Genomic DNA, 26,635 nt, shown 5'->3' on the forward strand with positions numbered 1-26,635 from the left:
TCCCCATCTAGACTTGAAAATCAGGACAGGAGACCACCCCTCCCGCCACCCGCACTCTATGGACGAAGTCCCTTATAGATCGCAATTGCACGTATCCTACAGAATCCAGGTGTGAGGAGCAGGCAGCGGTGTGGATCCCAGGACGTGCAGGGGGAGAGTCACCTGCCCACAGCCAGGTACCAGGCAGCACCCTCCCGCCCTCACCCCCCGCAGAGCCTGGGCTGCCCTTCCCCCGGCGGCAGCCAGAGGAATGTTCACCTTCACACCAGTGCCCCTAAGAGCCAAGGGCCAAGTGCGGGGAGGACGTGGGAGGCGAGATCTCTTCTGATTTCAAGGTTAGAAGGCTTCTCCAAGAGGAGGGACTTGAATGAAGGCCTCGAAGAATATACGAGACCCCTTGGGAGGGCCTGGGGCAGTGAGGGGCACCAACCAGAGCCCAGAGCAGACCAACAGACAGTCCCATGCGAGGGCGTTTGGGGCCATATTTAGTTTTGCTAAGAGCAAACCTGGGGGCAGTCTCAGAATTCCCAGGCCGGTGGTTTGGTAGATTTAAACCCTTCCAGTCTTCCCAAACTTCTTTGGATCCATTTCCAGCCCCTGCCCAGTCTGCCCACTGCCCCCTTGCCCTCTCTCAACTCCAGCCACGCCAGCCTTTCAGTGTCTCCTCCACGCTCTGTTCCTCTGCTCAGAGGCTAACACGTTCTGTTCCTCCTGCCCAGAGGGCCCTTCCACCTCTCACCTGTTCATCTTTCAAGTTCAGCCTCCTGGGAAACTTCAGACCTAGTCCACTTCCCCTCTCTTTCGTTTCACTCCCCACAACTGTAATTAGCAATACAATGGTAAGTAGCAAATAGCAATTTGTGGGATGAGTTATTTTAACATCGTTCTTCCTTCCCTAGATGGTAAACTCTGAAAGGAAGGTGTTGTGTTGATTCAACGCTCCATCCCCAGTGCCTGGCTCTCAGTAGAAATTTTTGCTGATTGCGTGTTGGAAATTTTCAGCAGGCAGAAATGGGGTGGAAGTGCATTCTCAGAAGAGGGAAAAGCACAAGCTAAGGCTCTGAGGCCAGAGAAGACAGAGTAAGTTCAGAAAATGTGGTGCCAACATGGGGAGCAGAGGAGGAGCAAGGGGACAGGTGTGGAGTGACTCTGCTGTAGGTGGGGACAAAGGGTGGGAGGAGCCTGGATGAAGGGGGGGGGAGGGTTGGGGAATCTCAGGGAGGGAGCCTGATCCACCCCTTAGCCCAGCTGCCCCAGACAACCTCTCTGCCCCGGCACGTGATGGCTCCAGCAACTACGGCCATAGCTGAGTCCTTTCTGTTCCCTCTATCTGCAAACCTCTTCTCCCAGCTCTTCTGATGGCTGGCCCCTTCTCATTTCGGTGTCAGTTCCATTGTCACCTCCTCAGAGAGGTGTTCCGTAGCAGACACTCCGTGCACATTGGCTCCACGCATGCCCCTTCGCACCTACCACCATAACAAAACAAGGCTCCTTAAAAGAAACATGATCTCGGCCCAAGTCCAGACGGCAAAGAGCCTGCAGAAGCTGGGCACCCACTGTGAGCTATGCTAACCCAGCAGCAGGGCTGGTGTGAGATCATCCGTCACCATGACGCCACAGGGTGGGAAAAGGTGAGCCCTCGGACAGCGCTGAAGATGAATGGGGAAACCAACATGCGATTAAACTCGGCTCCTCCGCTGATGGCTGACGGCCCTCTCTGAGTACAAAGTTAGCACAGCCAGGCCTGGGCTCCCAGCACCCACCAAGGCACATGCTCCTCCTCCTGCTAAGGTTAAAGGATTGTCCCTCCAACCACACAGCTCCCTGGGATCCCAGCCCTGTTAATGAGGGGGTGAGGCATGCCATGGGACCAGAGCAGGTGCTGAGAACCATGGGGGAGATAATATCGTTACTCACCATTTCAGGCCGCCTGGCTCTTGTTGATAATTAATAATAATAATGACAGCCCTGAATGAGCACTTGCTATAGGTCATTTCCTCATTTTCACACATCAAACCAGGGAGGAAAAGTCAGGTAGTGAGGACAACAGTTTCTGGAGGAAATAGAGGAGCAGACAGGGATTCATGTATCTGTTCATTCATCCAGTGGATTTTTACTGAGCACCTACTATGCACCATTATATCCACAAAGGTGAGCAAAGTCCCACATGGTCTCTGCTTTCATGGGGCTACATATTAGTCAGGGTCACAGATGGGGAAAAACTAATTAAATATGATAATTTCAGGTAATGATAAATTCTAGGAAGAAAATTAATTAAGGTGATGAGAGAGAGAGAGGAAGAGAGGAAGCAACTTCAAACAGTTCAAAGAGGATGGTCAGAGAAGGCCTCTGGAAGGAAGGGACATGTGAGCTGAGACCAGGAGGTGAAAGAAGCTGGCTGTGAGAGTAGCTGAGGGGGGAATGTTCTGGGCAGAGAGAACAGCACGTGCAAATGCCCCAAAGCAGGAATGAACCTGGTATGTCTGAGGAATGGAAAGGAGGCTCATGTGGCTGGCTCTGCAAAGCGACAGGCAGGGTGGGTGAAGTGTCATCAGAGACAGTGGATGGACCTCATAGGCCAGGGTAAGGAGTTGGGATACTACTTTAAGTGGTGTGGGATCCCTCTGGAAGGTTTTCAGTAAGAGGGCTTTTAATAGAATTGAATTTTTGTTTTACAAGGGTCACTATGGCTGCCGTACAGAGGATAGATAGGAGGGCAAGGAGAGAGAGTAGTTAAAAGGCATGGAAGCCACTGAGACTTTGTACCATCACCACCACCACCACCACTGCCATCAACATCACCACCATCATCATCACCACCACCATCATCATCACCACCATCACCACCACCATCATCACCACCATCACCATCACCACCACCATCATCACCAACATCACCACCACCACCATCATCACCACCACCATCATCACCACCATCATCATCATCACCATCACCGCCACCATCATCAGCATCACCATCACCACCACCATCATCATCACCACCATCATCATCATCATCACCATCACCACCATCATCATCACCATCATCATCATCATCGTCAAAGGCATCTAGATGACAGAGGCTTGGACTAGGATGACAGTAGGAGCAAAGGAGTGAAGTGGGGGGATTGGGATATATTTTGGTGGGAGGTCCAGCAGGGCTTGGAGGTGGTCTGTAGGGGGCAGGGAGGAATTGGGGAACAGAAGCAGCAACTCTAGCTGAACCCAATATGGAAAATCTACCCAATCTCCGTACTTCTGCTCTCGACTGTCCTCTCTCACTAGCACCTACCAGGTCCTTTTCCTGCTTCAGGCAATCGTGGTGTGGCTGAAGGAGCACTGGATTTGGAATCGGGCATCCAAGATTCTCACTCTCAGTGTGACTTTAGACACACGGTTTAGCCTCTCTGAACTTCAGTTCCTTCATACGTAAAATGGGACCATGGTAATACCTATTTCATAGGACTTTGGGGCTACTGCTGGGCTAAACTCATGCTTCATCCAGTCTATGCTCTTCGGATGGGGCTGCTGGGGAAACTGAGACCGCTTAAAGGCTTGTAACCTGCTACAATCTCCACATGCCCCGCCAGGCAGTTCTAGGATTAATGTCGATCCCTCCTCACTAAGTTTTCTTGGTTCCCTCTTTCTGCTTCTGAGGGTGTTTGCATTGTGGGAGGTGGGGAGAGAGAAGGGGAGACTGACAAAGTGATTATCATGAAAATATTTTAAAATATAGATATTTAAGGCAAAATAGTGTGGATTTGTAGTCTAAAATAGTTAAGAGCTTGCATCTTGACACCAGACTAACCTGCATTGGTATTGAATCCTGTCATTTATTGGCCATAATAATATTGTGTTTCAGAAGATTGTTGTGAGGATTAAAGGAGTTAACATATGTAAAGTACCTGGTACGTACTTAGTGCTTAGTGACCATTAGCTGCCGTCATCACATCCTCACTCAAACTAAAACACTGGATTATGGTGAAGATTAAGTTTATAAAACTCTCGGTATCGTCACTATCATCAGCATCACCATCATCATTATCATCATCACTACTATCCGCAGCTGCAGCAGAAGTACCAGCATCACCATCATCACCATCACCATCGCCATGATGATCACCAACATCACCATCACACTCATTCTCATCACCATCATCATCATCACCTTGCAGGGTCAAGCAGGTACTATCAATGCACCAGCAATATCCTTTCATCACCTACCATTTCAGTGTCCAGTGGTTAACTTCTAATTGCCAGCATCTACATCCCTTTGCCTGAGGGCTATCTCTGGCTACCGGAGCAAACTATGCCTGTGCTCATGCTGGCTGGAAGTGCCAGGGAACGAAATGCCCACCCTTGTCAGGAGGAGCCCTCAGCCAATCACTCACAGGAGCTGATGAATAAATACCCAGCTCCCTTGCCCTCTGGGTGTGGATAACTGATGAGTATCTTCTCCATTGTTTCTCAGAGTTCTCCAGGAGAATTAAGCTCTGGTGCCCACAGTGGTAACTTGCTTGATGATGAATCCTTTTATGGGCTGCCTCCCCTTCTTAACTTCCCACTCCCTTGTGTTTCCTGGGATCACTCTGTGCACTTGAATCACTGTTTCAGGGTCTGCTTCTGGGGGAACACAAATGAAGACCTGGATTACTGTAAAGATTAAACTTATAAAGCTCTTGGTATATATTAAGGGCTTAATAAATTCATTGTTGAATGAATGAGGCTTCACCTGTCCCAAGGAGACAGACCCAGGGTAGGGGAAAGAGGAGGAAGAGACCTGGGACCATAGGAGAGGGGTGGGACATGATCCCAGAGAAGCTGCCCCTGAAGGCCCCCGCCCTTCAACAATTGTCGTCATGACTCCAACCCTCCCCCTCTGATTCTCTTCCTGGCCCCTCTGTGTGGCTGCAGGTTCAAGGTGTGGACAGACCACGTTGAGAAACACAGCAAGACGTCCTCGTCACCAAGCTCCCATGTTAGCTCACTGGAAGGACAACACCCACTGAGAGCTAGACTGGGGAGAAAAAAACTTGAATGAAGTAAAAGTGACATTTAACTTATGCCCTTAATGTTCAAACAGAACTTAAATACCATTTTACAAAATGACGTGATTGTCCAAAGCAATATTTAAAATATGGGCACTGTGAAGGGAGAGGTTTTTCCTCTTTCCAGTCCCCTCTGGGGCTGTTCCTGGCCACAGTGCCTGCTCCCCTTCACTGAGGCCCAATCCTCTCATCTTTCACAAGGGCTCAGAAAGGGCAAGAGGCTTGCCCAAGGCCACAGAGCTCTCCTGGCTTCTTCTCCAGTTCTGCCCACTATACATCATAGGGCCACTCTCAAAGCAATTTTTTCCTGGAAAAAAAGAAAAACCTGCCCCTTGATAGGGGTGCTATATTTTTTATTCTCCTCAGGGCTGGGAATCACAGACAAAAATCCATGCAAGTCTAAGTCCCCAAGAGGTGTTGGCATACAGCAAGCGTGGTGTAGGAGCCCACCCTGGAGTGAGGGCTCAATGTGTGTGGTTCTGCGGGGTCCTTTGTGGGTTCTGAGAGGCATTTCAGAGACGAAGGTCGCCTTGGAGGACAATCTAGACCTTCTCCCTAAGTAGCTGTGCTCCCACGCCGAGTACACCCAGCCCGTAGCGGCAGGGATGTGGCATCCAGGCTGCTCCTTTGAGTCCAGGGGCTTAGGTGGGGTTCTGTTTGATGACCCCCACTCGCCATGGGGGTTGGTGCGGTACAGATCTAAAAGGTGAGCATCTGGGTCCAGGCGATGCTCACCTGTGGGAAGCAGGGGTGAAGGAGGTTGAGGTAGGAAAGACCAGCCTCCCTCCCCGCAGCCAAAGGGAACCACTCTGATGCAATTTGTGCTCCAGAGCCCCCTTGTGGCCATGGCTGGACATCACCCCTTCTCCTCCTTCCCTCCCTCCCTCCCTTGGAAGGCTTTGCCTGAGGACACTCCCTCAAAGCATCACTACACCCTAAGCCTTGTCTTTTAGCCTCTGCTCCTTAGCTGGTGGCTCTCAAAGTGTGGTCCTTGCGTTAGCAGGACCTGGAAACTTGTTAGAAATGCAGATTCTCAGGGCCCAGCCACCTGTGTCTTAAGAGCCCTCTGGGTGATTCTGATGCACCACTCAAGTTTGAGAATCACTGCTCCAGAGAATGCAACTGAGGACAGATGCCCATCCTCGGTCCCCACAAAGCTGGGGACTCTCAGAGCTGGACACATGTTTACAGAATTCCTTAAGGAATCCATGGTCACTGGCCCGGGAGGAGGTCCACTTCAGCTAGGCTGGCCCAGAAGCATCAATTTCACTGGAGGTACGGACAACTGTCACACTAAACAAAAAATTCTGCCCGCTCCGTGTCTGATGCCAGCTCCAGGCAAAACTCCAAACTCCAGGATGGAATCCTAAGGCGTGCACAAGCTGACCCTTGACCTCACAGCAGGGTTCCACTTGGTTTCACGGGAGACAGAGGCCTGAGGGGGAGATTCATCTCAGGGTGGACTCTGGCCTCCCCCAGAGGGGTCCAGTGAGCCCTCAAGGTCAAAGAGCTCCCAGTGACCTGGGCTCAGACTCATTCCCCACAGGGAAACTCACTGATATTCCCTCCGACTTCGTGGAGGAGGATGTCGGCTGACTTCGTGGACCTGTTGCTGTAAGACAGAGAGAAGCAAGCCACTGGCTCTTCTAGAGGCAGCAAGACCAACCACTGCGTATGGAGCCCAGGACTGGAAGGGGCGGCCTCACTGATTTTTGGTCACAGGTGGGAGATGAGACATATGGACCCTCCTGAGAGAGCCGGAGCTCAGGAAGGAGCCCAGCACCCAGAGGCAGGGAAGAGGCAGCTGGACGGCACTAGGGGAGGGCCAGCCATGGGTCCCCTGCCACAAGGCCCCTTCCTGCTGGGCATCAGAATGGAAGCTATGGGAGTGGTGGGATGAGGAGTGACAGATGAGGACAAGAGCCTGCAGTGAGGGGCAAATTCCGAGTCAAGATGGATTATGAATGTTGTAGGAGTATGTATGTTAATTATAATTAGTATATAAGTATCATATAATTATCATATGATAATTATGGATATCCTGAGCTCAATTCCAAAGTCTGTCCCCAATTTGCTGTGGGGCTCTGGGCAAAGCCCTTTCCCTCTCTGGGCCTCAGTGTTCCCACCTGTACAAGGAGGAACTGGACTAGACACTTGCTAAGGACCAACAGTCCAAGAGTCCTTTGTGCCAATTCCATCAAGGAGGCTCCTGAGAGTTCAAGCTATTTCTTACATCTTGGAGTGACAGCTGCAGATCGTCCCCATGGATCCTCTTCCAGCTCTTTGGCCACACTGACTCAGGACCTTTGCACATGCAGTTTTTGGTGCCTAGATGCCTTACCTCATTTCCCACACTATACCAGGTGCCTTGTTTTACATTCACATTGTTCCCTGTATTTCTTATACAACCTAATACAGCTTGTAACTTGATATTTACTTTGTGGCTATTTGACTCATGTCTATGTCTTCCACAGGGCTGTGAGCTTGTAGGTCCAGGGCCCCTGTCTGTTCTTTTTCTTGTGATTCTAGCATTCCACATTGTACCTGGTCTAGAGTAGGCATTCATTAAATACCTGTGAAATGAATGAATGAATAAATGAATGAATCATGGCTATTACCATTACGATTTGGAGCCAAGAAGTTCTCTGAGAAGGCTGGAGAACCCAGCTCTGACCACCCCAGAAAGGGAAAGGTCAACAGCAGGCACAACTCCCCTCAATGGCCTTCAGCTCCGAGGGGCTGACCTCTCCCTGCACCAGCACCCTCTTTCCTGCAGGGGAGAGGCTCCTGTAACAGGGGGAGGTGGCCCGCACTCAGAATACTGGATGTACACACACAACACACCCACACCAGCTGCTTGGGCACGGATCATATGTCCACATACACAATGTCCCCTAAAGCGTGCATACATAAACACAGGCTATAGAAACATGTGTGCACATGCGTTCACCCTCACACACAACAGGAGCTCGTGCAGGGCACCTCCAGACGCACCTCCTCTAGGTTTACATAAATACACATGATGCACAAGGCGACACTGCCAACGTCCCCATTCTGGACTCCTCCTGGAAACACTCAGTATTCTTAGAAGTCCCTTCTCTTCTACTGCCCCCCTCCCCACCCCAATCACTCGACACCCCACAAAGCAAACCCCACTTTCCCAACCCTTGGCAAAGCACACAAGTGCTGCCTAAAAATGAGGCAGGGGTGATAGCTTCCAGAAGACCCCGCACCGCCCCACCGTTTCCTCCTTGCTCAGCCGCGTCACCTCCCTCGTTTCTAAGACCCCGCCTCCTCTCTCGCTGCGACGGGCCCGGGACGCCCCCTGGTGGCCACAGTCGGCAGCGCCGTTCCTGGCAGCCCGGTCGTGAGTCCCGGCTGATGCAGAGGATGCGAAGGCACGGCCACCAGGTGCCCTCCCGCCACCCCTTGCCCCTTTCTTCTTCCACCTGTGGGGGCGGGGCGGTGGTGCAGGGCTCACTTACCAACTCGGGGCCGTCCATCGCCTCGTTCCTGTCTGCGTGCATCCTTCGCAGCCAGGTCTTGAGTCCCTCATCTCAGAGCTGGGGGCACCGGCGAATGCTGTCGTTCAGTTTTCACACCTGGGCCACCAAGAAAGGCAACCTGGCCAGAAAGAATCAAGTCTTAGCAGGGGGGTCGGGCTGCTGGGGTGAGAAGCAGAGCCGCCAGGGTCCCTGGGGCCTCTTCCCTGTCCCAGCGTCCCAAACAGAGCTTGGCAATATGTATCTGTTGAACTTGGGGCTGAAGCACTAGTTTGATGGGAGGAGGGGGGCCATTTAGTCCCTAAAGGGGGCCATGGAGTAGGGGACTCTGAGAGCAGAGCCCACCCTTGGGCTTCCTGACAGGGATCTCCCAAGACAGAGGCTGGAGGGTACTGCACCTGCTGTGGGACAGGTGCTCATTGTCTTACCCAAGCAGGGGTGTCCCCAAGAACACACCTGCAGTGGACTAAGGCTTTGAGAACCCCAGCCAGCCCTCACTGGCGGATCCCCAAAGACCCCCGGATCGACCCATACCCCTCTGTCGAATCAGAACCCAGCAGACAGTCAGGAGAATCCAGACTCCATGGACCCTGATAATAAAGGGCATGTGCCCTGGGCTCTGACAGAACTGGGTTCCATTCTGGGCTCCTCTGTTTACTGGCTGTGTGACACCCAAACAAGGTGACACGTATGAGAGGGAGAGGAAGAGGATTCTTCTATTTTACTTTATCTACATCTGTGTTGCCTGAAAGTTTTACAAGAAGTCATTAAGGTATTTCTTGAATTTAAAAAACTGCATACAATAAAAAGTGTTTTAGTAGTCCCATCAGGCCAGATAGCTGAAAGATCACAGAGAAGAAAGGCGCTCTGGGCGTGTAGGAGGGTACCTGTGTGGGGGAAGGGTGGGAGTTCTCAGCAGAAGAGTTGACTCTTGAACTGGGTCTTGAAGAATCAGCAGAGGGTACCAGCTTTCTGCTGTTTCTAAAATGGAAGGGAATTCCAGGCAGAGTGAACTACCTAAGCAAAAACGCAGAGGCATGCAGTGCAGGATGAGTTTGGAGAATGAGCTGGCATTTGGTGCATTTAGAACAGAAAAGATTGCCTGAGTTTGGAGGGGGGAGAAACTGGAAACAGTCAGAAAGCTTCACTTGTGGGTTTCTGGAATTAAAAAAAAAAAAACTATCTTATGACTTTACAGATGAAGGGAAGGATAGGAGGGAGGAAGGGAGAGAGGGAGAGAGTGAGAGAGGGAAGGTGAGAGAGAGAAAGGGAGGGGGGAAAGGTGAGTGGATGGATGGATGGATGGATGGATGGATGAATGCGTGGAGAGGTGGATGGATGGGTGGGTGGATGGATGCCTGGATTGGGGGGTGGCTGGGTGGGTGGATGGACTGATGGATGGAGGTGTATGGATGGGTGACTGGATGAAAGGACGAATGGAGAGATGGATGGAGGAGGCTGCATGTCTAAGTGAAGTGGCCTGACAAGCAGCGGTGGCGGTGCTACCTTGCGCTCATGGGAGTGCCGGCCGGGTCTTCTCTGTGCTCCCGCTCCACCCTCAACTTCCACGGGCCTTGGCATGTGACCACAGATAGACCACAGAGGGGTCTCTCTCCCCACTGTTGCCCCTCCCTCTTGCTCTGGATTGTCACTCAGGGCAAGGCTCATGGTGGGGCGGGGGTGTCCTGGTCCTCTGACTCCGGCCTCGGCAGCCCCTGTGCTCCTGAGCCTCAGGGGTGGGGCTTTCTCAGCATCATTAACGCTTTGATGTGAAGGAATCTTTGCGGGGGCTCAGAGAACACCCATAACCTGGGGTACATCAGACGGCAGTGGACTGACTGAGGTGTGGCAGTGGAGACAGAAAGTGTCGACCCCTCTTGGATGCGAAGGCAGGGGGAGGAAGAAGACTCTGGCCTACACATAGGATGCAGCAAAGGTCCCACAAGAGACACAACTAGGGATTTGAAAGGACAGCACCCACAATCCTGGAGGGCAGGGGCATCAGGACAGCTGTACCTGGAGGAAGACGGGGCCTGTCCCTGCTACCTGGGTGGACGAGCCATCCCCTCCATTCGTGGTGGACCACAGCACTCACCGTCCAGGGCAGATCCTGGTATTGCTCTCTCATCCGCACCACCTCAGCTGCCCCCTCTGCCAGCTGCTTCTCTCTGCCCCTGGGGAGTTTGGGGGGCCCCCCTCGGTGCTGGAAGAGATGAGGGGCCATCTCCGTGGAAACACTCCACAACATTATCTTGTTGCTCGGCTCCCGGGCCACTGGGAAGAATTCCAGGAGTGCCTGGAGGGGGACACAGAGCCTCCCTCAAATCTCAGCACATCCCTGGTGCTCCCTACCTTCCCCAGAACATCATGCTGCACGACCTGGGGACACCTGGAAAGAGCCAGGGACTGGAATAGGGGTTTTGGTTTCAGCTTTGCCATCAGCCCATCCCACAACCCGCGTCTCAGTTTCCTGTTCCTCAAAAAGTGGCCAAAACCCTCCCACTTCCCTGCTCCCCCAGATGTTACTGAGACATCTGGGTCAGACCACAGCTCCCAGGCAGGAAAGGACCACAACTCCAGGAAGTGGGTCTTTTCCTGGAGAGCCTCACGTCAGCTCCTTTTTCTGAAGTCTGGATCTGCCCAGGATGCAAAGGAAAGAATAGGGAAGCAGAGACAATGGGAAGAAAAGGGGAAGATGAAAACAGCTACAATGTATTAAGTATTCTTTGTACTCATGGCCCCTTTGTTAGCACCTTACATACTTTTATCTTCTCACTTAATCCTCACAACAACTCTATAAAGTGGATTCTATTATTGTACCCATTTTGCAGAGAAGGAAACTGTGGTTTGGAGAATGTGCCCAAGGCCACATAGCCAGTAAGGCTGAAGGGAAGGAGGAAGGAATGGAAGGATGGAAAGATGGATGGATGGATGGATGGATGGTGGATGAGGATGGATGATGGAAGGCAGAAAGGATGGAAAGAAGGAAGGGCAAATACTGAAAAGTATTACATCTTCTACTCTATGATTCCTCAGGTGTTAGCTCTTGTAATTCCCCAATCACACAAGATGCTATTATTATCCTCAGTGTACTGAAAAAGGAACAGAAATTCCAAGAGGCTGTCTCTGTAACCAAAGCTAAGGCATAAGGAGAGGAGGTCCCTTGAGCCCAGCACTACCTGCTTACAAAGACCTCTCGGGGGCTCCTAGGTTTACACCAGACAAGGATTCCAGTAGACCAGGTGTCTCCTCACAGCCTCACGCTCAAGGTGCATCTTGAGTTCGACCCAAGGACAGCCAAGAGAGTGCTGGGAGCTAAGTGAAGCCTACATCCAGCCCCAGCCCCCAGTGCTGAGCGCCCACTCTCATAACACACAGTGGGAGCTCCTTAAGACTGTTTCCCAAACGAGTGCCCCAGAGAATACCAGTGCCATGCAATGTCTTCCACAACAAAAGAGGTCCGTGAACAACTAAGTGTGAAAAATGCTATATTCTCTAGTCCCACTTGGAATTTCAGGAAGTCTTAGCATATCAAAGGCTCTGAGAAGTCTTGTAGGAAAGAATGATCCTTAACTTTGTTTCATTAACTCAATGTTTACCCATCTTATTTGGATACAGAGCCCCTTTTCCCAGTGACACCTGTTAACACCACGTAACACTAATGTTCGCAGTGCCCACTCCGGGAAGCACCATTTCCTTCCAAGACCCATCTGCTTTCTTTAGGGAAAAAGTCTCAGGAAAGACTTGGCGGGACTTCCCTGGTGGTGCAGTGGTTAAGAATCCGCCTGCCAGTGCAGGGGACACGGGTTTGAGCCCTGGTCCGGGAAGATCCCACATGCCGCGGAGCAACTAATCCCGTGTGCCACAACTACTCCACCCGCACTCTAGAGCCCACGTGCCACAACTACTGAAGCCTGCGCGCCTAGAACCTGTGCTCCACACCAAGAGAAGCCACTGCAATGAGAAGCCCGCGCACCGCAACGAAGAGTAGCCCCCGCTCGCCGCAACTAGAGAAAGCCTGCGCGCAGCAACGAAGACCCAATGCAGCCAAAAATAAATAAATAAATACATTTATTTTTTAAAAAAAACGCACAGAGGAGGGTGCTGGGAGACTCAGCCTCAAAGAAGTGGGGAAGCCAAACCATAACTTTGACCCTGGCACCCTGAGAATGCCCGATGTGTCCAGCCCTCTCTCTTCCAAACAGGACAGCAGCTATGGGAGAAAGAAACCAATGTTTAAACCAGCAACCACTGGAAAGCGGGATTCAAACATGTATGTTTGTCTCCCATGAAAACCAGGAAGAAGAGAGAGTTTGGAGGAGGTTTCCCTCAAAATGAGAAGAACAGCTTTCTTGGCTGCTGCCATGAGCCAGGGATTGTTCTGAGAGCTTTACGTGCATTTATCTCATTTCATCCGTAATAAAAGGAGCATGCTGTTATTCTAAACCTTCCTCTGTAGATACTAAAAGAAAGGCTCATAGAGGTTTAAAAATTCATCCCATGGCTGACTATAAGTTACACATGGACTAACCTCCATGCTGTTCAAGGGTCAACCGTAATAATTTGACTCTCTTCCAAGTGAATGTTAAATTCTGTTATTTGATTGTGCAAAAATTTTTTAAGTTTAAGACATTATTAAAGACTCCTATGATAAAAATTCAAAAAAAATTCATCCCAAGTTTCTCAGCTACCAAATGTCAGAGACCAAATTTGAACCCAAGTCTCCCGATTCTATAGTCCACACTCTTATCTCCCAGGCTAGACGTATCCCAATAATGGCTCCAGAGCCAGCCTCTCATGGGCTAAATGAGCCCAATCTGGGGATAACTTCCAGCTTGAAGGACCAGCGGGACCTGGGTGCTGGGGAGGGATCTGCGGTCGGCTTCCAGCAAGGTGTCGAGGGACACGCTGAAAAGGCAAGTTTCTGCGGAAGTCAAAGAGCAGAAGGGGCATTTCACTTCCTGGAATGACAACTGGGCTCCAACCTGCGAGATCTCGTGGGTAACTAGAATCAGACTCTTTTCCCTGCATGAGGACTGAGCTCTCTGGAGGATGGTTGAGCTCAAAATTCTCCACATCTCTCCAACAGAACTTTTGGCCTCAGTGATCATGAAAACGTTAGGTGCACCACAGAGCAGAAAATCTCAGCTGGATAAAGAGGTGTTCAAAGGAAAAGGTGCTGCAGCCCCAGGGAGTGCTGGGTATGACATGTGACAATGGCCTGGGGTAGAGGGTCTAGGTCTGCAAGGACAGGCTGAGTTCTGAAGAAATGTATTTCGCATCCTGCCTTGCAGTCTTCTTGGGCAAATTCCTCCTTCCCAATCTTCTCTAATTTCCTTCCTTCTCCCTTCAACCACCATCGTGTTTCTCTGCGAAACCCCTACCCCTGGCCTTTCTTATCCCCCATCCTCTTGTCTCTGAAGAAGCAAACAAAAAAAATCACAGTGTGTAATGTTGACAGTGATGCAGTGAGATGAACACTCTCATACACTACTGAAGGCTAACATACACCAAGAACTGAATAAGTATATTCTAAAATAATCTAAATAAGATGCATTCAAAGTTGTGTGTGCAGCCATAGTGATTGTGTTTTATAATAGAAAATCATGAAATAATAAATGTCCACTAATAAGAAATGGTTAAATAAATCACATCCACAAGGAGGGAAATAGTGCCCTGATTAAAAATCGTGTTTTCAAAGACTGTTTAATAGTCGTGGTAAATGATAATACTGTTCCAAGCTCATTACCCCTCCTTGTATCCATATCCTTTGCCATGTGAATTTGCAACCCTTCCCATGAAAGAAGCAGGAAGTACTTTCCCACTCCTTGCTGGTCAGTCAGCTGATAGCTTTGGCCAGTGGAACAGTAGATGCTGTGATGCACACAGAGGTTTAAAATGCGTGGTGTGGTAGGCTTCGCCCTCTCGTGCCCTCTTGCCCTAAGGACAGGCTCCAGATAGCCTGCTGGTCCCAGGAGAATGAGAGAAATATGAAGCAGACCCAGACCCTGCCAACAGCCTAGATCAGCCAACTGACCCCCAGTTCACCCCCCAAACAGAGTAAATAATTGTTTTAAGTCATGACTTTTGGGGTTCTTATTATGTAGCATTACTGTGACAATAGCTGAATGATACAGTGACTAGGAAGTGTCCATAATTCTAGAATATTTAGTGAAAAAAGGCTATACACACACATGAAAAACAAAAAGGAAGATGATACCCTGAAAGTTAATAGAGCTTATACCTGAATTGCATTTTTCGTTTTTGTATTTTTGCTCTATTTCCCAAATGTCCTACAACGAGCAGGAATTGTTTTCACATGCAAAATTTTATATATATAAGAAATATCGCAGCTAAGCATGTTTTGGTGGAACATTCCCCAGGCAGCTCCCTCGATGAGGAAGCTGGGACTTTAGCCTCAGGGTTTTTGATGCGCTGGGACCGCTGACCTGTCGCCTTCCGTTTGCCGGCCTTGCTCTTTTTCAGGTCCAAGCCCAGGAGGTCACAGAGCGTGGTCAGCTCGATAAGGGCTAAGGCAGGGACCTTCTGATATCCTGTAAGGACAAGTCTCCTACCCTAGTCAGGCCAAGTCTGCCCTGGGGGATCCTAAATTTCTAGGGAGAAAAGGAAAAACACTCGTTCAAGCCATGCAGCAGTATGTGCGTTGAGGCTCCCCCGTCCGCCCAGGCAACCAGGAAGAGGAAGCGCAGAGTGGAGAAGAGCAGGGGCTCAGGACTGCATCCCAGGTTCAAGTCCAAGCTCTACCTCTGACTGATGGGGTCACATTCTGAGCCTCTAATTCCCCGTTTGTAATCATAAAATTGTGCCTACCTTGTGAGGTTTTTGTGATGGTAAAATGGGCTAAGGGGTGTAAAGCGCTTCGGGTGCCAGAGGCCCCAGTGAATGGAAGATGCTTTTACTACCTGCATTCCAACAGGAGGGGCGGGAAGAAACGGGTCACCCCACAGGCCTCTCCTCATTGTGTCTATTCAGGTCCTTTGTTGCTCTCTCTCTCACCCAATCTGTCCCTACGCTTGGCCGTGTCACCCACAGCTCCGATGCTCCTCTTCCGCACTCTGCGTAACGACAGAATATTAATTGAAAAATAAATTATGTTAGACTGCGCCATCTAGAGGCAATAGTGGGGATCTGCAGGCATTCCTGCTATCAGAGGTGAAAAATGCCGAGGGGGGGGGGACAGATTTCTTTAGTATTACCAGAAGACTTAACCAGAATATTCCCCAGTGCCCCATCAGAGTGCTCTAAGAAGGGAAAGGAATCATGCTGTGGTTGTCGGTAATAATGCTGTGGCTATAATACAGCCTAGTGCTCGTTGTATGGGCTATGGAGTCACACCCACTGGGCTCGGATTCTGACTTTACCTGTGAGTTTGGGTAATTTTACCCTATTGTGAGTCAAGTTTCTCATCTGTAAAATGGGGCTAATAATAGCATCTACTTCACAAGGTTGTTGGGGATGTTAAATTGGATAAAGCATATAAAACACAGTTCCTGAGGGAATTCCCTCGCGGTCCAGTGGTTGGGACTCTGCACTTTTGCTGCTGAGGGCCAGGGTTCAATTCCTGGTGGAGGAACTAAGATCCCCAAAGCCACGCGGCCAAAAAACACAGCACCTGACATATACTGAGTACTCAGTCATTATAGCTATTACCATTTCTTAGTTTATTTATAGATAATTACTGTCAACATAACAGAATGAAATTCAATCACGTATATAAAGTACTTGGTCTAATAACTGATCCACGGTAAAAGGTCAGCAATATGTGGTACCCTTTAGCATTAATTATTATCATCATTCATAGCTGAGTGGGGAAAATCAAATTACCAAGATGAGAAGATAAGATAATTTTGAACATTAATTATCTCCGATGCTTTAGGAATAGAAAGTCATTATTTAAATATTTTATTTGATGAACTGTGGTTAAATAAGATATTAACACTGGAAGAAAGTAGGTGAAGAATACATGGGAACTCTGTACTATTTTTGCAACTTCTTGTGAGTCTAAGATTATTTCAAAACAAAAGGTTTAAAAGAAGATTTCATTCGAGGGAAAGACAGTGCTTTCACATTGGAGTGGGGTTCTTGCGGGGGTGGAGGGCAAATTTCTTAAGCAAGAGGGAGTAATGGTCAATCTGCAAGGCTGTGGGTCAGGCTGCTGGGGGCTCAGTTAGCTCCATCACTTCCCTCTGAGCTTCACTTCTCTTTTTTCTGTCTATAAAGTGGGAGTACAATGACAGCACCCATCTCGTAGGGTGAGGTAAGAAAACAAGCCAGTGCATGTGAACGATGCCTCTGGAACAACTCCTGGGGCAGGGAAACCCTCAGTAAAATGTTACCTAGGATTATCCAGCCACATCAAAATATGATCAACGAAGAACCTCTTCCTTCAGCAGCACGAGGACCTGGGAAAGACTCTTCCTGATGAGAGATCAGACGCCTGGTTACCCTGGGGGGAGGGGGGATTAACTGGGAAAGGACATGGGGGAGGCTTGGGGTGATAGGAGTGTTCCATATCTTGATCTGGTGGTAGTTACACAGGTACACACATCAAGATGTGCAAGGTAAATATCTGTGCACTTTACTGGGAGTCTGGGACTGTACTGGGACAACTGAACATTTGGAAAAGAAAAAAACTAAGAAGTTGGGTCTCTCACACCAGACACCAAAATTAATTTTAAAAACACAACTAGAAAAACACATGTAGGTGGATAGTTAGTTTGCTGGATGAGGGAGGACTTTCAACGCATAAAAGCAAAGAAGAAAAGGATAAATGAAAATAGAGAAGAGCATAACTGACTGTAGTTCCCTGCTTCCCAGTAAATATTTGTTGAATGAACTAAAAGAATGCGTGATTCAACAACTGTCTGCTGGGTGCCCAGCAGCATGGAAAGGGGGAGGAGGGAGGCACAGGATGTGCTGGTGCGTAAAGGCAGGGCCTAGCCACCAGCCCTCTGGGCAGCAACATCACCGGCACAGGTGCAGGTGCCTCCGGGGCCCCCCTGCCTCTCTGCAGAAGCAGCACAGCTTGTTCGGAGTAAGCGGAGTCCATGATGAAGGTTTCCCCCGCCAGCCTGCACCTGCAGCCCTTCAGACTCTGCTGCTGTGGGGAAACAGAACAGAGAGGCTGTCAGGACCGATGGGTCCCTATCTCCTCCAAGCCCAGAGCCCCAGGAAGTGATTTCCCAGGCTTGTGCCCATGCTCAGGCCCAGGAACCTCAGTAACAGTTGCCTAGGATACGGGGGCTGAGATCGTGACTCAGGGAAGCAAGTTCTTAGGCTGAGGACTGAGGCCTTTTGGCCCAAGAAGTGATTTCCAGGCTCAAGCTCAAAGCCCCAGGATCGAATAAAAAAGCTTAGAGCTCAGAACCATTGCCCCAGGAAGTCGTTTCCTAGCTAAGGCCCTTGCCCCAGGAAGTAATTTCTTAGCTAAGTCCCTTGCCCCAGGATGTGGTTTCCTAGCTAAGGTTCATTGCCCAGGAAGTGATTTTCCAGGCTGAAGCCCATGGGCCTGATGGGAAAAGTCCACTCAAGGGCCCAAGTTTTCCCCTCAGGGTCCCTTCCTACTGCCCTCAAGCTGGAAAGGCAGACAGACAGAAATGCCCAGAAGTATGCATGTTCTCTCACTTCACGGAGCAGCCCCTCTATGAAGCCTGGAGGATTCCCAGGGCCCTGGAGAGTGAAGGCCCCTTATGTGGAGGAGGCTCAAAAGCCCCGGAACTGAGGTGGCTCCGTTTCACACCCAAGTCCCCATTCTCTGGAGACATTTCCTTTGCAAATTACAGACAGCTTCCAGTTAGTCATGTGGGAAGCAGATGGTACTCACACACCCCAGGGAAATAGGAGCCACTCACTACCCTTTCTTCATAGATGGAGTGGCTGAAGCTCAGAGATCTTCCCAAGATCCCGTGACTGCTAAGTGGGAGAGTGGGCATTGGGACCTAGGTCTTTCTGCTTTCAGTGGCTATCATTTCAATCACTGGGTTATGCCACGTCAAATCTATTCCAAGAAAGAAGATGCCCACAACCTATCAGGTTTCAAGTGCCAGCAGGATATATAAATGACAATAAAAAGTATGAGAGTTGCACTGACAATGGCTATAGAGAGAGAGAACCTAAGCTTTCAGGCCACCCAAGGACGCACAGTGGCAACGGGCATATACATATTGGCCTACACAGCTGACGAAGACCTAATGTAAAATGGGGACATAGCACATGCAAGCTATGCAGTTAAAGAAACCTCAGCTAGAATTGGAGACGGAACAGGCCTGTAGGGGGAGCTCTCACACCCTGCCATGCATCACCAATTGCTCCGAACAGGAAGAGACCTATGCCTACAACTCCAACAGGAAGGGGCCTCTACTTAATATCCGTCAGGAAGAAGAAAATTTCTCTCAGCTCAGCCAAAGACTGTAGCAGCCCAAGCAATAAGAAGCCTCCATACTTTGGTCTTCCGGCTTCCTCTAATGGGCTCTTCGGTTATCACACCCTTTCCCAATTTCCAACTTTTCCCTATAAAAGCAATTTTCCTTTCCTTGTTCTCTGGATTTGCCTGTGGTCCCCCATAGTTGTGTATGCTTGGTCTGTTCTAGGCACTGAGGTTACAGCAGTGAGAAGGACAGGCAATGTCCCTGGCCTCATGACTTTACATTCTAGTGGAGGACATCAACAAATGCACAAATAAATGCACTATGTGATGTCAGGTGGTGATAAATGCTCTAACAATAAATAAAGCAGGTCAAGGGGCTAGTGAGTGACAGGGCAGGGGTGCTGTTGGTGACAGCTTTCCAAGGAGGTGACGTTTGAGCCCAGTTCTGGTTGGAGAGAAGACGCCAGGCAGATCCCCAGGGGAAGAGCATTCCAAGTAGCAGCAGCAGTGAGGACAAAGGCCCTGAGGCAGGAGTGGTCCAGGAACTACTTCATGGTCCAGGAACAAAAAGGAGGCCTGAGTGGCAGAAGTGGGGAGATGAGGAGGGGGGGTGGGAGGAGAGGAGGCAGAGCGGGGCACAGGGCCAATTCTGCAAAGCCTGGTAAGCTGTGATGTGGTGGTTTTACATGTCCCCAGATTCTTTGACTTTCACCCCATTAAGAGATGGGGGTCTAATTCCCCTCCCCTCGAATATGGGCTGGATGTAGGGAAATAGGTTGTGGTAGAGTGATGCTGTCTTTCTTCCAAAGCTGGGTCATACACGGCAAGACAGCTTCTGTCTGGTTCTCTCTTTCTCCCCTGCCCGCCCCCTCCCCCAAACTCTTGTTCTTAGAACCCAGTCACCACGCTGTGAGGAAACTCAGGCCACACACAGAGGCCTAGAGTAGGCTTTCCAGGCGATGGTTCCAGGTGAGGCCCAGCTGATGGTCACATCCCCCACCAGACACAAGAGTGAGAAGTCCTTTGAGGCGACTCCAGCCTCAGCCACCATCTGACTAACTGCATGAGGGTCCTGGAGTGAGAACTGCCTAGCTGAGCCCTGTCAACCCCCATAACAGTGAGATATAATAATAATAGTTGCTTTACACTGCTAAGTTGCTAAATTTGGGGTGCTTTGTTATGCATAATACGTAATGGGAACCTACAGTTGTCTATTATTCTGAAAGAGATGAAGACACATTTGGGAATTTGAGCCTAGGTCTGAGAATTCCACTGGAATGTTCGCTCCACAGGGGAGACTTTGGTTTGTGTTCATACACACAGGAATATTATTCAACCATAAAAAAGAGGAAATCCTGCCATTTGTGACAACATGGGTGGACCTTGAGGGTATTATGCTAAGTGAAATAATTCAGACAAAGCCAAATACTGTATGATGGAATCTAAAACAGCTCACAGAAACAGAACTCATAGAAACAGAGAGTGGAACGGTGGTTGCTAGGGGTTGGTGGGGGCAATGGGGAGATGCTGGTCAAAGGGTAACTCCTAGTTGTACAACGTGTAAGTTCTGGGGATCCAATGATTAGCATGGCGACTACAGTTAAAATACTTACACATTGCTAACAGAGTAGATCTTAAATGTTCTCACCACACACAAGTGCTAATTCTGTGAGGTGATAAAGATCTTAATAACCTTTTGTGGTAATCATCTCACAAAATGTATGTGTATCAAATCATCACATGGAATACCTTAAACTTACACAATGTTATATGTCAATTATATCTCAATAAAGCTGGGGAAAACACACGTAATGTAAAAGAACAAAAGTTAAAAGTAAAAAAGATGGGCCAAATATTGGGTAAATGTTAACACAACGGACGAGATATCAATAGCACTTTCAGATCGAGAAGCATTCTAAAGAGGGAAAAAGAGTAAATCCACAAAGAACCTATGACCGTGAGGAACCTTTATGCGCTTCATAGCACAGCAAGAAAAATAAACAAGAACAGCTAGAAATGTGAGATTGACAGAAACACGTGGGCCTCATCATTTGCCATTTCCCCACGTGAACGTTGCTTTCCAGTTATGAGTTGGCAAGTTCTCCAGTTTCTCTTAGACCTCTGTGTCTTTGCATAATTTGTTCCCCCAGCCAGGGCTGGGTTTCCCCAATCCTGGCCACCGTATCCCTTTTACATGAGATCTGGCCCACTCTTACTGCACTAAAGGCAGTCTTACAACAAGAGCTTGGCGAGGTAAGGAAGGCATATCGCAGGAGGCCGTCAGCATCTCGGGGCCAGACGAGGACAAAGGGACATCACAACGTCACGAGTGAGTGGAGCACAGATGTGGTGGGCCTTGTGACTGCCTCCCAGCATCCTTTCCACGCATCCCCCGTGATAGCAGCTGTGACCCCCCCCCCCCCAAGCCTAGTCACAGACGCAGGTCCAGGTAAGCTTGAATTAAGAACTGTTGTGTGAGTGCCTGCCGATAGGTACAGCGTTTTTTTAAGGGGATGAAAATGTTCTAAGATCGATTGTGATGAGGGTTACACAACTCTAGGAATAGACTGAAGACGGTTGGATTGTGTACTTTATAATGGGTGAATTATATGATATGTGAATTATAGTTCAATAAAGCTATTGTTTAAAAAAAAAACAAAAACAGAAAAGAAAAGAACCATTGCGTGCATTCCTCCAGCCACAGGAATTGTTTCAAGAAGATAAAGCTCAGGACTTCCGTTGGGAATTCTGAGATGTAGACAACTTGCTGAAGACATGTGCGGAAAATAAGCCGCCTCCAGGTGCTGGCAGTCACCCAGCGGGGATCCGGGCTTGGAACAAAGTGGATACCACGCACAGCAATAAAAAGAAATTTTAGAAGCGGGGCCTTAGATAATATCTTGAGCAGTCAAATCATAAGAAGTTCACCCGCAGAGTGCATTTTATTTGAAATAGCCTTACCTGGGGAGGTAGCTTGGTTTTTTAATCCATGCCCTTTTGACAGATGCTTGGATTGCTTCCATTGGGTCCAGATCATGAGTAAAAAGCATCCTCATATTTATTACCTTGTACCTTTGCGCAGAGGTGACAGTGGAAGAGAGTTGAAAGTAGAATTGCGGAATCAAAGGGTTTGTATAACATTTGGACACTTCCTGCCAAATTGCCTCTCCCCCGGAATTGTTCTATTGGATTTTTCTCTGTTTGTTGTTGTCGTAGTTGTTATAGCCTGGAACAGGGGGCCAATTTTGCTCCTGCTGTCTACCTGGCCTCTGCCTCGTGGGGTCCTGTGCCCTGGAGTCTCTGAGGCTGTATTTTGCCCTCAGCCTGACACCTCACCCATGGATGTCCCCCCAACTTCTGGAGGTGTGATCCAGTACCTAGGACCAGCATCACAGGTGTGTGACTTGGGTAGTCCCACAGGATCCCAGGCTTAGGAGGAGCCCATGCTGGGTTTAGTGCTCTGCTATCACCATCTTGAAATTCTTAATAATTTTTGAACAAAGGCCCCCATGCTCATTTTGCACGTGGCCTGTCCCGCCAGCACCTTACCCACAGGCCCTGGCTTGTGCCTTTCCCCCAGGTGTCCTGTCTACACACTGAGCTCCACCCTCCCATCCTGAAACATCCTTGAAAGTGGTAAAGCAAAGCAATCTCAGGTCTGCCATTGCCCGAAGGAAGAGGCAGAGCACCAGCTCTCCCTGGGCAACCTCTTGGCCAATTTCACCAAGCAGAAGCTTAACTGGAGACTGATTCCCAGTTAATTATAAAATTGGCCGTTTAGCTTGATTTATGCTTTTCGAGAAAACTGCCAGTCCGGGAACCTCCTGTGTCCGTTTGGAAACCCCTGCTGGTGCACAGCACGATTTCTTTAGTTGCTTTGTGATTTGCTTGGAAATTACCGGTCTCTGGGTGCTTTTGTGACAATTTGAAAACTGCGGTGACTAAACCAAAACAAAAGTCGTTACCTTTGTCCCCGTTTTGACAGCTAAGCAGGGAGAGGGGAGTGATCATTTCTTTGGGTGAACTTTTTGAGGAGGTCAGATGGGACGCAGGAAGGGACAGAAATGAAAAAAAACCCTAACAGTTCCAATGGCGTCACTGTCCCAAGGTCACGTGACGCAGTGCTGCAGTGAGTCCCCCGTTTCACCGGAGAACAAGGGCACTCAGCACATCCACAAAATATGTTCTGAACATCACTAACAGCCGATTTTTTTGTTTGTTTTATTTTCAGTGTTTTACTGATGTACAGTATATGCAGAAAAGTGCACAGATCCTCCGTGTAGAGCATGAATAACTGTCTCCTGTTGTCATTTTGTTTCCAGTGTTTCCTGAGCACTTACTACATGCCCAGCACCAGACACGCACAGGCATCAGTTTAATATTCACGGGTGGGTGCTATTGTCCCCAGTTTACAGATGAGGAAACAGACCCAGGAGTAGATGGCCCACTCGTACATACCCAGCTGGCAAGCAGCAGAGCCAGGATTCGAACCCACGTTGCAAGCCCCAGCTCCAGTGCTCTCAACTGGTATGCGCTGTGGTTTCAGGAAGCCCTTAGGTATGAAGGAAGTGATCTGAACCCATTCTTTCCCCACCATAAACTCTGATTCCCCTTCTGAATTCCTGGTCTCGCCAGGTGTTACCTTCAAGCGCGCTGAGGGTCACTCCTGAAAAATGCTTTCTTGTAATTCCCCACATTCAATTAACCACTAATTGATTCGGCCCTTCATACATCTCTTGCATCCACCCACTTCCCCCCATTCCCACAGCCGCCATCTTGGTTCAGGCTACCCTCCCCTCTTGCCTGGACCACAGCCTCATCACAGTCTTCCTACATGGCTTCTAGGTACCCTTATCTGGTTCAGAAAGATCTCCCAAGCTCTCGAAGCTGACTTATCAGTCTCCTGCTTGAGAGTACCCTGAGGATAAAATCCAGATACCTTAAGATGGCTTGGGTCTGGCCTGACTCCCTTTCCAACCTCATCCCCCGTCCTCTCTTCCTCCCTCTGCCTGGAGTGGCCTTCCCTCATCTGTCAGTTCTTCCTCAGGTCCATGCCTGAAAGTCACTTTCTCAAAAAGACCTTCTCAGATCCCTTACCTGGATTAGGTCTCTGCTATTTTGATTTTGGATAACACTCATTCATTCTTCCTGGAAATATCGATGGATTGTCTTCTCTAGTCACTGCTGTCTCCCCAGTGCCTAGAACACTGCTGGCAATTAGTAGGTGTAGTGTATATAGTATACGGTCCCCGAGTTCTTTGACACCCTGCCTATGGAGAGGTGGAGTCTACGTCTGCTGCCTTTGAAACTGGCAGACTTGCAACCGCTGCAACCGACAGAACACAGCAGAAGTCAAGCTCTGTGACTTCTGAGTCGGGTCATAAAAGCCCCTACCTGGCTCTCTCCCTCTGCTTGCTCCTTCTCGGTGGCAATGCTGAGAAGCCCAGGTAAGGTACGAGGTCACCCCTAAGCACTCTGGGTAACAGAGCCAGCCAAACCATGCCTTTGAGTCATTTTGGTCTAGGTTTCTGACATATGAGTAGAGAAGCTTCTAGATGTTTCCAGTCCCCAGCTGTGAAGTCACCTGCAGCTGGTCAATCTTCCCAGCCAAGGCCCCGGAAATCATGGAGCTGAGACCAGCCATCCCCACTTGCCCTGCCCCAATCCTGACCCACAGAATCCATGAACAGAATCACATATTTGTTGTTTTATGCCACTAAACATATTTTACAGTGTTTGAAAAGTTCTCCCAACAGAGTCCTAGGTGTGCAGCTTATGTTGTCCCTCTGTCATTTAAGTTAATACCGGATAAACCAAATTATTGTTATCAATTCATTACCCTTCCCTCTACTTAAGGCATCGGTCATTCCTGCAACAGAGGCAGGGGCTACTGTCCCCTTGACCCATCCACTGACTTGAGCTTTGGGTGCGTGATGTGCCTTGGTCAGTGGAATGGTAGCAGACTTGAGGCTGTGTGGTGGGGCTGGCCCTCTTGCACCTCCCATCACCATGGGAAGTGCTATCCCTGGATGGCTGCAGCCTGGGTCCCAGAATGAACTCATGTGGCACAGGCCAGAGCCCAGTGAGCACTCACAGCTCGAGCCTAGGGCCAGATCAGCCAACCCTCAGCCGACCATCAACACATGGCGTGAATAAGTGTTGCTTTAATAAATGGTTGCTGGTGAGTTTGGGATCATTTGTTACACTGTCATAGCTGACACATACAGTGTATTATGGAACAACCCTAACAGCTTGCCCAGAGGAGCAGAGGACCCACTCTCTCCCACTCACACACATTCCTAGATGCTAGATGACACACACCCACACCATGTCCCACCCTATCCCCAACCCCCAGATGAAATTACACATCAGGTTCTGAGTCATGTGAAGGGTGAGAATCAAGCCTCTGAGAGCAGAGGTTGAAAAGTCAGTCTCAGGGCAGGGCGTAGCCAAGTGCACATGCGTGTGCCAGGGAATGTGTAGGTCCATACTCTCCCATGAACGTGTATGTGGTCATGTGTGCCAATAGGAGCTTATGAAGGAGGATCTCTCCTCTGCTGCTTTAGGACTTTCCAGGAAGTCTGGATTCTCCATGCCCACACAGGTACTCTCACATAACTTAGTATATGACTATGATGTGGATGGTGCCCCTTTGGATGGAACATCTTTATGCAGTACACAACCTGAACAACAGTACACAGCAACACTGCCATCTATGAAGCAATCCCTGTGGGGACCGTGTGGGGGCCAGACAGGAATGAGATCTTATAAAAGGCAAATCCTCAGTTAACATTTTGAGTATCATCTTAACTGAGCCCCTAAAACCCCTATAAGGCAACAACTTTCCCCTTAAGACAAGAAGGTTTATTCCAAGCAGTGTGCTCATTCTTTGAATTGTCCAGTGATTCTCTCCACCTTTCTTCCACGAAGTAATTCTTCTAGAGTTGATGTCTGGGTTGTAAAATTTTCAAACATGACTATTTTATGTTATAGAAGACAAGAATGAAAACATCTTGAAATAGAATCAATATAATTTAGCTTCTTGAATCCGATCTGAGGCTGGGCCAGGAGACAGAGAAAGGCACAGCTGTGGGTGTTCCCTTCAGCTGGTCAAGGCAGGTGAGAGCCAGAGAAACAGGAGACCTGCCGGGCCAAGAAGCCGCATTCTAGGTGTGGAGACCAGACCCACAGACCAGCGGTTCTCAACCCTGACTGTGCACTGGAATCACCCAGGCGGGCTTTCAAAGTCCCAATGCCCAGGCAACACTCCAGACCAATTGCACCAAAGCCACTGGAAATGGGACATGGGCACCTGTATTATTTGAAGCTGCCCACTTGATTCCATTGTGCAGCCAAGGCTGGGGAGCAGTGCTGGAAGCATCATTATGCCACTTGGGTTCAGAGAATTGCACAGAAGTTTTCAAGAGTCGGGTGAAACGGATGGATTGCATCAAAATTCTCACATAGCACTTCTGGGAGGAGCCACCTGCATTTTTGAGATGGCTGGGGGAGATTACGGTACTGCCTGTGACCTCTGAGATGACAAATGTTCCCAAGCAGAAGATCAGGATCGAACAATCTCCATTCGAAGTAGCAGAGTGGCTACTACCCCCACTGGATGTTAACACATTTAATATAGCTTGCCCTCGTTTGAACATAGGGAGGTGTCTCATTTAAAAATCCTCTAGCTCCAATTC

The 26,635-nt window shown here is 49.3% G+C and overlaps 1 protein-coding gene across 1 annotated transcript; it reads right to left on the reverse strand.

The window, feature by feature from the left end:
• Nucleotides 1-8,693: 8,693 nt before the first annotated feature.
• Nucleotides 8,694-18,336, reverse strand: ARHGAP40 (Rho GTPase activating protein 40). The gene is given in 10 exon segments (XM_068524728.1): nt 8,694-8,852; nt 10,647-10,847; nt 10,904-10,940; nt 12,694-12,765; nt 13,385-13,475; nt 15,001-15,102; nt 15,105-15,165; nt 17,541-17,637; nt 17,639-17,682; nt 18,274-18,336. Coding segments are annotated over 10 exon segments (927 nt in total).
• Nucleotides 18,337-26,635: the final 8,299 nt, after the last annotated feature.

The sequence above is a fragment of the Eschrichtius robustus genome, chromosome 16, assembly GCF_028021215.1.
Source record: "Eschrichtius robustus isolate mEscRob2 chromosome 16, mEscRob2.pri, whole genome shotgun sequence".
NCBI classification, from domain to species: domain Eukaryota; kingdom Metazoa; phylum Chordata; class Mammalia; order Artiodactyla; family Eschrichtiidae; genus Eschrichtius; species Eschrichtius robustus.